The following is a 13,440-nucleotide window of genomic DNA, read 5'->3' as shown; positions in this document are numbered from 1 at the left end:
CATTGCAATGCTAGATTTTTCCAATATCGTGCAGGCCTACACTATGGTCAAGTTGTTTACCCAATTCACCTATAGCGCATGTCTGGACTGGGGGAAACCGGAGCATCCGGAGAAAACCCACACAAACACGGGGAGAACATGCAAACTCCAAACAGAAATGCCAACTGGCTCAGCCAGGACTAAAACCAGTGACCTTCTTGCTGTGAGGCGACAGTACTAACCACTGACCCACCATACCAGTAACATGGCAAATCTATAAGAAAACAAAACAGAACAATACATTGTAGAGGCATGTGATGAGATTTGCATCAGAATTCTGCTGAATTCCATTTGAAGATGCAAAACAACACACACGTGATATGAAGCATGATATGAATTTAACTATCTCTCTACAAAGCCCTTTGAAGTCATTCTGGTTCCCTAAAATTTGCATAAAATTGTTGAAAAAAAAAACGCATAACAAAATAACTCACAACAGATAACAGCCTAATTTAAAACAACTCTAAAATGTGTGTTTTTATGATGAATTTTTAATAATTCAGTTTTATTTTTTTTATGTGCTGTAAACTGAACCATCATGTATCTTAATCTTAGGAAAATGTCATATTTTGTTGATGCAAATTACCACCAACCTGATTTCCCCAAGTAGGAAAGGTTTCTGCATCTATGTTGATCCTGAAACAACATTCCAATCAGCCAATCAGAATTAAGAATATGTTTACAGTTCATTTTAAGTTTACAGTTAGGTTTATGCACTTCTACATGATTGTTATCCAACTATTATTCTCCTCTGATTTTGGCAACAGTTATGATTGGCTTTAGGAGTAGGGAATAGGTATAGATTACATAGATGTTAATCCAGGATCGCATTGTTCATCATGACATGCTGCAAATTACAGTGGAGTACAAAATTATTTCTAACAGACTTGAAAATATTGACTTTTTGCCTTAACATGAATTTGATTGCCAAAACATGATTTCATTTCATGGTGTTCCTGAAAAAAATGTCTCATCGAAGATGGTGGAACACTGAGTGCAACACATATTATATGAAACTAGTTGTACTTGGTTTTTTTCAGGTTTGACTTTAATATGTGGTTTGCATCTCTAATGCAAAGTGTCAATACATTTCCTGAGAACTTCAACACTAATGTTATTTAATACCTTCAGTAACTGAAACCAAAGGCTTTACTTTGACTTCTGTGAAGGAATGTGGTTGTGTGACATTGACAGTGAAATAGACCTAGATTTTTTTTTCTTGTTAGGAAACTGACCCAAATCTCCTCATGATTGCTTTATTCTGTGGTTTATAGAGCGTAATGATGACTTTATATTAGGGGTGATTCGTATGGATCCCTACCCATGGTTTGGAACACATACGACAAGCGGATTAATACATATTTTTTTTACTATACTACATTTGTACCGTTCACAGAGAGATCACCTCACGCATCATTCAAACTACATGTATGAAAGCATTTAGGCTTTTCTGTAAAATGTAAAGATGATGGAAGAAGTTGTGGTAGGTTATTCGGGATGTGGTGGGTTTCTTAGGTTATTAAAGGTGTTTTCTGTCGCTACTTGTTTAGCCTGCATTAATGCATTCAGTTTAAGCTGCATGATTTATCAATAAGATTGGGATCTTAACACCTACACAACATAAAATATTTTAGGGGGTTTACATATGTTTATTAATCCTTCAAATTGCTGCATTTTGTGTTTGAAAAACGCAAAAATCAAGAAAGAGATTGAGTCTTTGGTTTACAAACAGTCAAATAACACAGAAGTACTGGGAGAACAGTTTATAGTTGAGATATAATCACTGATGTTCATGGTAAAGCTTAAAATCACCATTATATGCATTTAACTTGATAATCAAAAAATAAAGTTGTAGGCAGCAATTACATTATTTAACCAACAGGTGGCATTAGATCCGCCCAATCCGTGACTGAAAAACCAAAATGTGATCCGAACTGTCAGATTTGCGATCTGTTACACCACTACTTTATTTTAGGCGTCACGGTGGCACAGTTGGTGGCACAATAGCCTCACAGCAAGAAAGTCGCTAGATCAAGCCAGTTGGCATTTCTGTGTGGAGTTTGCATGTTCTTCCCATGTTCGCATGGGTTTCCCCCACAGTCCAAAGACATGTGGTATAGGTGAATTGGGTAAGCTAAATTGTCCTGTAGTGTATGTTTGTGAGAATGGGTGTGTATGGGTGTTTCCCAGTGTTGGATTGCAGCTGGAAGGGCATTCACTGCGTAAAACATATGCTGGATAAGTTGGTGGTTCATTCCGCTGTGGCGACCCCTGATTAATAAAGGGACTAAGCCAAAAAGAAATGGATTGAATGAATGAATGAATGAATGAATGAATGAATAATTTATTTTATGGGTATTGTGATGGGAAATTCAAAACAAAAACTACTAAAACCTACCGTAATTATACCAAGTGTTCTAAAAATTCTCAGCACTGTACATTATATCGCAATTGGTCAATCAATCAATCAACCAACCAACCAATCAACCAACCAACCAACCAACCAACCAACCAACCAACCAACTCAAATCAAATCAAATCAAATCAAATCAAATCAAATCAAATCAAATCAAATCAAATCAAATCAAATCAAATCAAATCAAATCAAATCAATCAAATTTACCATTACAGATTCTTGAATGTATCAGTACTACACTGTTGATTTATTAAAAATAACCCTTGCATAAGATTCATTTATTCCATACAATGAACTACTAAAAGAATCATTGTATTGATTCACTCACAACAACTGACTCACAAGGGCAGTCATTTACAAATCAGACAAGTAATGCATCACACTTTAGATTCCATTGCAATTTTGGGGTGCAGCTGAACAGGTTCTTGGCCTCACAATAAAAACAGAGGTGATTATTGATTATTATAGTATAGATCCACAGTATACCATTAATCTGGATCGTCCTAATTTTATGAGAATGCCCACACTGAAATCTCTGAGCTGTGTATTATAAACAACACAGTTCCTTTTCTTTAAAATTAATCCTGAGGTATAATAGTTGGACTAATGAGAGGATTATAGAACACTATAAAGCACAGTCATCCAGATGTTAGAGGTAACAAGGGCAGGGAAACCAGTTAATTATGCAGAGGAAGTCTCGGAGGGTGTCTGCTGCTGGGGACTGATGAAAAGTAAATTGTGCAGCATTCAGTCTGTCATGGTGAAATGTAGGCTATGCTTGCATACAGATTCTTTGCTTTTGTTGAGCAAAAAACGGTGAAATCTTTTTGTTCAGTTGCTTGATCTACAAATTATGAAGCATATGAGTCTGTTTCTTGATTAGAATATAATTACCCCAGTAATTTCAGATACTTAATTATTTCCCTAAGTATTTAATGTGATATAATTATCACTGTTACCATCATTATCAGTGACGCAATCAAATTGTTCATTTAGGACTATTTTAGAGTTATAAAGAGCTTTGAGTGAGTGTTCCACTCACTGCTTATACGCAATAATACAATGCAATACACCTCTAACTCTCTTTTAATAGGTTTTAATACTTCTTAATATCTGTATTTAGGCACAGATTAGTGATTTTTTTCCAACCCGTACCCTGATTATTTCATTAAACTCAGCATTGTGAGCATTCGTGCAATAATTCACACAATTCAGTGTGTTCTGTTTATAGTTATTATATAAGTTTTTTCTGCTTACTGCACCCAGTAATTACCTTTCCTTCTCTCCCCTGTGTTCTCTTTGCAGATACACAGAAGAAATATAAAAATGCTGGCCAGGATTGTTTTCGTTTGCTCCTTCTTTGCTGGTGCTAGTTTTGGAGATACTGAGCCCAAGGTGTCATACGGCGGAGCTTGCAAATCTTTGTGCACCTGTGAAGAGAAAGATGGAGTACTGTACGTGAACTGTGAGGAGAGAAACATAAGCAGAATCTCGGATGTAAAAGTACCATCAGATGTACCTTTTCATCTAAATTTATACAAAAATGACTTGGTGGAGTTACTTGCAGAGGACGTGGAGGTTTTCAAGAATGCCATTACATTACATCTCGGTGCGAACAGCATACAGGAGCTTGAACCTGGTGTGTTTAGTGCACTGGGATCCCTGAAAAAGCTGCACATAAACAGCAATTTCCTGGTCATGTTGAAGGAGGACACATTTCAGGGTTTGGTAAATTTGGAGTACCTTCAGGCTGACACCAACTTCATCCGGGTGGTCGAGCCTGGGGCTTTCAGCAAGCTCATCCGTCTTAAAGTTCTGATCCTCAATGACAACTCCATCGACTTCCTTCCGAGCAACATTTTCCGCTTTGTGCCTCTGACTCATTTGGATCTGCGTGGGAATAAGCTGCAGACACTGCCATACGTAGGTTTCCTGGAGCATATCGGCCGTATCATGGAGCTCCTGTTGGAGGATAACGATTGGGTGTGCAATTGTGAAATCTTGCATTTGAAGGTGTGGATTGAGAACATGCGAGCGCAGTCGTCTATCGGCGAAGTGGTCTGCAACAAGCCTGAAAATCTCAAGGGCACCTCTTTGGCCAGGGTCAAAAGGGATTCGCTTTGCCCCTCCCATGCTGACATCAACCTCGAAGAGCCGTCAAAGTCTCTAGACATGGTTGTCACTCCATCCACCAAGGTTTTCCAGATACCGAATGCCAAAGATGACGCAAAGAGACCCACACCTGCAAACGGCCCCGGGACAGTCTGTGCATCAGTGTGCTCTTGTTACCCAAGTGCAGGTGTTTTAATGCACTGTGATGACCGAGGCATTCAAAGGATATCGGATATAGGCATTCTCGAACAAAGCCCAACCAATCTGGTTTTGTCTGGAAATATGATACAACGACTTTACAAGTATGACTTTGTGACATACGACACTTTGGAATTGCTCAGTTTGGCCAACAACCAGATCGACTACATTGACAATGAAACCTTCTTGAGCTTGAGCAATCTGAAAAAGCTGTACCTGAATGGAAACAGGATAGAGAAAATCTCTGCAACTATGTTTCTTGGTCTTCACAACCTGGAATATTTGTACTTGGAGTATAATGTCATTAAAGAGATTGAGGCAGGATCGTTAAACCCTTTGACAAATCTAAGGCTCCTGTTCCTAAACAACAATCTGCTCAACACACTCCCTGCGCAAATATTCCGCAATGTGCCCTTGGTGAAGTTAAACCTAAGGAATAATGTCTTTATGCACTTACCGGTGAGTAATGCCTTGGAGCAGCTCAGTTTTCTAGAGCAAATTTATCTTGAGGACAATCCCTGGGACTGCACTTGTGATTTGGTCAGCCTCAAACAGTGGGTGGAAAGACTTACCAGGGACACTGTGGTGGGAACTATCTTATGCCGCACTCCTCAAAAACTGTCCGCTGCTGATGTTAGAAACCTGAAACATGACATACTCTGTCCTGGATTAGTCACTTACAAGTCCATAGGCGAACACACAGAGGATGGTATTTTAGTCACGCCTGCTCCGCAAGGTGGCACCAGCAGCTTCTTCGGGTCTCTGAAAGAAGTGCCACTTTCAGTGCTTATCCTTTGCCTTCTCATCCTTTTCCTGACCGTCATTTTCTGTGCTGCTGGGATAGTTGTGTTTGTGCTACACCGACGGCGGAGACAAGCCAAGAAGAAACAGGCTGAAGAGCAACCTCGCGAGAGTAGTCCCATCCACCTGCATTACAGCATGTACGGCCAGAAGACCACCCACCACGTAACTGAACGTCAAGGACCTGTCATGTATGATGAACCGTCTCGTAGCCCCATAGTTCAGGTCTGCCGAAACCCTAGTTACTGCTCTCAGCACAAAGAATATGAGCTAGGCGACTATGATAGTGAGAAAGCAAAGCATTTCTGCCACAGTCTTCTTGACAAGGACAATGAATCCCTGCCCAACATGAAGTTCAGGGCCGTTTCCGACTATCCCGCTGAGTTTGTGGGTTTGGGAGATACCAGTTCCTTGTACAAGAGCATCTTAGAAAGGGATAGGGAACTCCAACAGCTCAGCCTCACCGAATACCTCAGGAAAAACATATCACAGCTACAACCAGCTGTGGACATGCAAGTCCCTAACCATCATAAAGAGCTGAAGCTCATGGAGACTCTCGTTTATACGAGGCCTCGGAAAGTTATGGTGGAACAGACTAAAAACGAGTACTTTGAACTCAAAGCCAACTTACATGCCGAACCAGACTATTTAGAAGTCTTAGAGCATCAAACGACTTTCAACTGAGATAAGTACACTGTATACTTTGATACTCCAAGTGCCTTGAGAGATTATTCTGGGTTATAGAGAGATATAATACAACAACTCCAGAGTAGAGGCGATTCTCACGATGCAATCATTTGATGTGGACACAATGTCTATTTTTCAGGTGGACCTTCGGCGCTAGCATGCTATCAGACATTTCACGCAGAAAGCGCCGCAGAGTTACGTCTTTGGACATGATTGGCTTTGATAGCAGAATATCTGTTGTGCGTTGTGGTTAATGCATTCTCTTTATGTTTACTACACAGTAGGGAGACTAGCATAGATTCACTTCACATTTCTATCTGTGTATCTCTAATGTACGTGGCAGATCTTTAATCTCTGTAGCAAGGGAAGAAAACATGTTTTCTTTCATTTTTTTTCTGTCAGACAGAACATTTATGGTTAGTTAAAACATTCCCTGATTTGCTAAGCTTTGAATTAAACATGCCCAACACAGTTTTCGTGCATTAAATATTAAATAATGGGGGTACTTGGATCTGAAGATGCTGGAAAATTGCATTTATTAATAAATAAGGCGCCATCAACAGCAAGAAGCTTGCCAAGCGGCTATTGTTTTGACCCTAAGGTCAGACTTTATGAGTGGGCTCATTTATCGTGTCTGAAATTGCCGTCTCACCTGGAATTCTCAACACGCCTGGAGAGTTTGTTCACAAATTATGTTATACAGACCCGCTTGCTCATTACCTCCACTGTTTCTGATATGGACAAAAACTCTGCTGGGCGTTTTTCTTGGAGAAAATGAAAAGAAAAGAATTGCACTACTTAAAATACCATTTGAAAGTGGTTGATGACAATCACGTTGTGGGTCCGCACACAGTCTATGCCATTTTTCGTTTCCCATTGGAAAACTGAGTAGTGTAGCTTCTGGTTTGTATAATAGTGTTGTTTGAATTTCCTTTCGACACATCATATCCAACCATTTTCTTTCAGCATGACAATTATGCAGGGTGTTTTATCTTCATTAACTGGCTGGAGAAGAAAAGAGTTTCTATATCTATATATGTATATGTATAGAGAAAATATGCACACAGACTATTGTGTTAAGCCTTGAAATGTTTTACTGTATGGAAGAGCACCATAGCTTTATTTTGTACAAGTGTGGATGAGAGTTATTTATTCTGTATATTTGTACATAATTTTACATTTATATGTTTGTGTGCCTTTAATGTGGTACCAATTAAGCTGTAAATAACAAAATAATAATAAAAATATATATAATAAATTGGATGTACTGCAATATTATGTCCAGTAACACAAATAGCACATGGTGCAAATAAATAAGGGGGAGAAAGTATGAGAATTAATGCAAAATTCTTTCTCGACTGGTGTTGATGTACTCTAACGCAGCATATCAGATGCAAATACTAAATGAAGCTAACCATTAAATCGTGAAATTGCTAAATAAATTGTTTTCCAAGTTTTAAAAGAGATGTTAAAGCATATTATTTAGCATTTGGTTATAAATAATTTGTCCTTGTTTTAAGTTTATGTTGATACACATGACAAGACGGAGAATTTATTATTAATATTTGCTGGCATAAATCTCTCATAGACCACATTTCCAAACAGAGCCGGCCCTCCCTATAAGCGAACTGTGTGGCTGCTTAGGGCACTGCCACCACTAGGTAACCCCCACAACCTGCTAGTTGTCCAAGCCTTTTTTACATTTTCACAGAAAAAAATATCTATTTTATTAAAGTTGAAATTGTTTTCATGTGAAGGTCATGTGATCAACAGAAAGCACGCAGCATCTCATTTCTCATATGCGTTCTGTGTTCCCGTGGTCCGAGTTTCTTCTTTCAAGGTACCCTGGAAAACCGACCGATCAGCACAATAACGCGAATCCATGCACAGACACAGTCATGGCCTTTGCTTCATTCCCTGCCCCCATATCCACCTAATTTATTTTGGAAATTGGACTGCGAAACTGAATTGGACTGCAAAACGAATTCAACGTTATTATTCAGGCGCAGAAAAAACGAGAGGAAAAATTACAATGAGAAGAGACAAGCACAAAATAATTTTTTAGCATCGCTTTTAAGTGCTAATGATGATGTTAAAGATAATCTAGGTGCACATTTATTGAAAATAGATAATCACAGATTAATAAACGTCGTCTGCTTGTATTAAATATTTTATCTGGGTTTTACAGACCCAGTTTTTTTTTACTTAGTCTAAAATGCATTTTACTGAAATGCAATAGTACTGAAGTGTCTTTCACTGGCAAATTTCGCACACTGGTCATAATTTTTCCTGAGACATGTTTATAAAAGTTATGTCCTAATTTAATTAATCATTGCTTATTATAAGCTCTGGACACCACATCTCAGAGATCTAAGATAATAATTCTTATTAAAAAAACCTCAATGTAAGGAGCAGAGAAGGAAACTGAAGGGAATAATAAATTGTGTTTGTGTTTGGATACTGACATTAACCCAATATTTGTTGCTTCCCTTTTTCTCATGTTTTTTTTTTTCTTTATATCAGCCAAAAAAAAAATTTCTCCATATTTAGGCCTACTTTATATGATTTGCTCATTGATTTTATTTTTTATGGATCAATACTTGCATTGTATAAAGCAGTTTTGTTTTTATTGGAGTTTTTAATGAGTTTAATGTATATTATATTACTAAGTAATGCATTTTTACTTTTGGCTAAATATGGTTCACTGTTGTTTTATTGCAGGGTTTTTGCTTTTGAAATTTATATACAGTTGAAGTCAGAATTATTAGCCCCCCTTTGAATTATTATTATTTTTTTTATTTTTAAATATTTCCCAAATGATGTTTCAAGAGTTCCCACATAGATATGCTTGGCGTATAAAGCAGGTTTGGCATGCTGTCCCGGGAGAGAACCCTGAGCTCGGAGATATTTGAGCCCAGGGCTCCCGCCCGGTCGATAAGCATATCAGGAGATCCGAGATCAGGTAGGTCTCGAGAGCTCCCCCTTTAGAAAAGGGGGGAAAAGGGGGAGAAGGGGTGGAAGGGGGGATTCTTCCAAACGAAGATAGAAACAGTACGGAGAAAATGATCCATTTATAGTAGACTAGGATCACTCTGATTGGATTATTACTGATTACAGATGAGTGGCCAGACGTGCTCAATCATATCACGTGCTCCTCTCGAAATTAGTTTATGAAACTTCACTTAACAGAGCAAGGAAATTTTTACATTATGTCTGATAATATTTTTTCTTCTGCAGAAAGTCTTATTTGTTTGATTTCGGCTAGAATAAAAACAGTTTTTAATTTTTTTAAAAGTATTTTAAGGTCAAAATTATTAGCCCTTTTAAACTATATTTTATTTCCATAGTCTACAGAACAAAACATCGTTATACAATAACTTGGAATCCCTGGTCCCTTTATTAATGATTGTTTAATGCTTCATTTTTGAATCTGCTAGTTGCCAAAAACAGTGCTGTTTTAAAATGTCCAAATCATTCAGACAGTTTTTCAATAGAGTAAATCAGGCTTTACCTTTCCGTTTCATTTATTGTATTTATTAAAAGCAATAAATCATCATCATGGGCTGGTTTGCAACTATTTAGAGCAAGGTAAGGACCCAAAATTATTCTGCTTAGTGCCTCCAAATGTACAGGGTCGGCCCTGTTTCAAACATAGGTTTTTCACATTTTTAAAAGATGTTGAATCCAATTCTAAAATACTACAGTATTTGGCGAAAAAAGAATGTCACTTGGTAGAAGTTGGTCAAATTACAGTAGAAAGACGACACGATGAATAGATTTGTCCCCGTCCTCATCAAATATGTGCATAATGACATAAAATACCGCCAAATATGGATTGCACTGAAGCAAAACCAGTTGTCAACCTCTGATATATCGTCGATACACACTTTGGCTTGTGAAGTAGTTTGTTTTGGGTCATAAAGCTAACTTTCAATGTGCAAAACATGTTTTAAAGTTGTGAAAATGTGAGATTTCAAAAGTAGCAGGAATATCATTTCATCCATAATAGCACTGAAACACTAAATCACATCCAAACATCCTACAAAAGTCATGTCAACAGTGAGTTTGTGAACTTGACAGCGTGCTATTGCAAAACTAGCCTCTGCCAGACCCTGGATTCTCAAAAGAGGCTTTTTTTATTGAGCATGCAAGCAGCGTGCAACATTCAATTGCTCCTCAGCTTCTTTTCATCCACTCCACACTTTCATCTACCCCTTCTCCTCACATAAGTGGCTTTCCAATATTTTCCATTAACCATCAGCTAGAATCATTCACATCAACCTGAGTAATTTCCGCCTCCCCTTGAGAAAAGGAAGCCACCTGGACAGGAAAGGCTAAGAGCATTAAAAAAACACAGAAAAACAAGTTGCACAAAGGGCCGGCCGATGACTTTTGACAAGTCACTCATTGTAACTTCAAGTAAAGTGCAAAGCAGTGTTCGCTTTCACTAAAGGTTTTCTTTATTTTCAAGTATGCAAATTATTGTGGAGTGAATACTTCCAGCTTCCAGACAAACAAAGGCAGCTCTTTCGCATTGCTGGAAATGAGTATTGCGTACCGCCACTTACACTTGATTGATTCGCCTGCAGTTTCTTAGTATGCAAGGTTAAAGCAGACTAGACACAGAGAGCCGGCATCTACCATCTATTCTTTATTATGCCCTCTAAATACAAGTTTTAGGCTGAGAGTCCTCTGCGCTTCAGTGCACATACCTGATTTTTTATCCTGAACTAACCTCACATAACAGCAACTATATCCTCAGTAGACGATGTGTAAAAATGGATGGGAACCGATACAGGTCATTTATGTTGATGATATTCTACGGGACAGTGTTGCTCTGCTGAGGACAGCAAGGTTTGTCATAGCTTTGCAGGGATTTCACTTTTTTGGTTTTACTCTCAGGGGCTTTAAATGTCTTTTTTGGCCTACAAGTTTTATTATACTTGCCCTAAGACAAGAATGGGTGTTGTTCAATAGTTTTAGACACGTTTAATGAAAGGTTTGAACCACTTCAAATGCTGAATGCTGAACATACTGGAGCTGTCGAGATACTGGAATACTGGAAAGCATTTGTGTGTATTTATAGCAAAAAAAAAAAGGTATTACAAAGCTTTAACATCATGAAGATAATTGTACACACTCTAGTGTTGTCACGATGCTGGAATTCGATACAAATCAATACTAACATTTGAGCGTTGTTCAGCACGTTCTTAAACAGCACTGATTTGCCATTGTGTTTACATGTTTAACAGAAATGACTGTGATTGGCTGTGAAGGTCATCAGTTCGCCAAACTCACCGCTGTTTACTGAGTGTAACCACAGTTACAGGGACACTGGAGTGTTTCCAAGTCATATCGATCAGTTGGTTTGTCTATAAGCTGACATACGAGTGATCCACTGATGAATCACGGGTTTTTAAACTGTCCAGTGTCCCTGTATCTGTGATTACACTCAGTAAACAGCGGTGAGTTCGGTGAACTGATGACCTTCACAGCCAATCACAGTAATTTCTGTTGAGCATATCAACACAATGGCAAATCAGCGCTGTTTAAGAACGAGCTCAATGGCGCTCAAATGTTAGCGGGAAATGGATGTTTTTAAAATCTCAGTATCAATTGGTACCGAATTCCAGTATCGTGACAACCCTAATATATATATATATATATATATATATATATATATATATATATATATATATATATATATATATATATATATACAGTGGTTAACATTTGAAATGGATTAAAAAATTGTTCAAAGAAAAGAATGGGTGCTGTTCAACAGTTTTATACAAGTTTAATGAAAGGTTTGAACCACTTCAAATGCTGAATGCTGTACATACTGGAGCTGCCGCGATACTGGAATACTGGAAAGCGTTTGTGTGTATTTATAGCAAAAAAAAAAAAAAAGTATTATAAAGCTTTTACATGATGAGGAAAATTACATACACTCTAGTGTTGTCAGGATACCGGAATTTGATACAAATCAATACAAAATTTTTAAAAACGTCCATTTCCTGCTAACATTTGAGCGCTGTTGAGCACGTTCTTAAACAGTGCTGAATTGCCATTGTGTTTACATGCTCAACAGAAATGACTGTGATTGGCTGTGAAGGTCATCAGTTCACCGAACTCACCGCTGTTTACTGAGTGTAAAGACAGTTACAGGGACACTAGAGTGTTTCCAAGTCATGTCGATCAGCTGGTTTGTCTATAAGCTGACATACGAGTGATCTGCTGATGAATCACTGGTTTTTAAACTCTCCAGTGTCCCTGTATCTGTGATTACATGCAGTAAACAGCGATGAGTTCGGTGAACTGATGACCTTCATGGCCAATCACAGTCATTTCTGTTACGCACATCAACACAATGGCAAATCAGCGCTGTAAGAACGCGCTCAATGGCGCTCAAATGTTAGCGGGAAATGGATGTATTTAAAGTTTCATACATAAAATACTGGAGCTGTCACGATACTGGAATACTGGAAGCGTTTGTGTGTATTTACAGCAAAAAAAAAAAAAAAAGTATTACAAACCTTTGACATCATGAAGATAATTGTACACACCCTATGGTGTCACAATACTGAAATTCGATACAAATCAATACTAAAATTTTAAAAACATCCATTTCCTGCTAACATTTAAGCGATGTTGAGCGCGTTCTTAAACAGCGCTGATTTGCTATTGTGTTTACATGTTCAACAGAATGACTGTGATTGGCTCTGAAGGTCATCAGTTCATCGAACTCACTGCTGTTTGCTTAGTGTAACCACAGTTACAGGGAAACTGGAGTGTTTCAAGTCACGTCAATCAGCTGGTTTGTCTATAAGCTGACATACGAGCGATGATCATGGATCATGGATTTTAAACTCTCCAGTGTCCCTGTATCTGTGATTACACTCAGTAAACAGTGGTGAGTTCGGTGAACTGATGACCTTCACAGCCAATCACAGTAATTTCTGTTGAACATATCAACACAATGGCAAATCAGCGCTGTTTAAGAACGAGCTCAATGGCGCTCAAATGTTAGCGGGAAATGGACGTTTTTAAAATCTCAGTATCGATTGGTACTGAATTCCAGTATCGTGACAACCCTAATATATATATATATATATATATATATATATATATATATATATATATATATATATATACAGTGGTTAACATTTGAAATGGATTAAAAAATT

General features: G+C 37.9%; 1 protein-coding gene across 1 annotated transcript in view; it reads left to right on the top strand.

Moving 5' to 3' along the window:
- slitrk6 (SLIT and NTRK-like family, member 6) overlaps positions 1-7,525 on the top strand; it is a 35,640-nt gene extending 28,115 nt beyond the window's left edge. Inside the window, exon 2 of the mRNA XM_056463237.1 lies at positions 3,761-7,525. Coding sequence (XP_056319212.1) covers positions 3,782-6,250 — 2,469 coding nt within the window. The 5' untranslated portion in view covers positions 3,761-3,781 and the 3' untranslated portion in view covers positions 6,251-7,525. The remainder of the gene's footprint in view (positions 1-3,760) is intronic.
- The last annotated feature ends 5,915 nt before the right edge of the window (positions 7,526-13,440 follow it).

The sequence above is a fragment of the Danio aesculapii genome, chromosome 1 (genome assembly GCF_903798145.1).
Source record: "Danio aesculapii chromosome 1, fDanAes4.1, whole genome shotgun sequence".
Taxonomy (NCBI): Eukaryota; Metazoa; Chordata; class Actinopteri; order Cypriniformes; family Danionidae; genus Danio; species Danio aesculapii.
The sequence above is the reverse complement of the archived record's forward strand: the minus strand, read 5'-3'. Positions and strand labels throughout refer to the sequence as shown.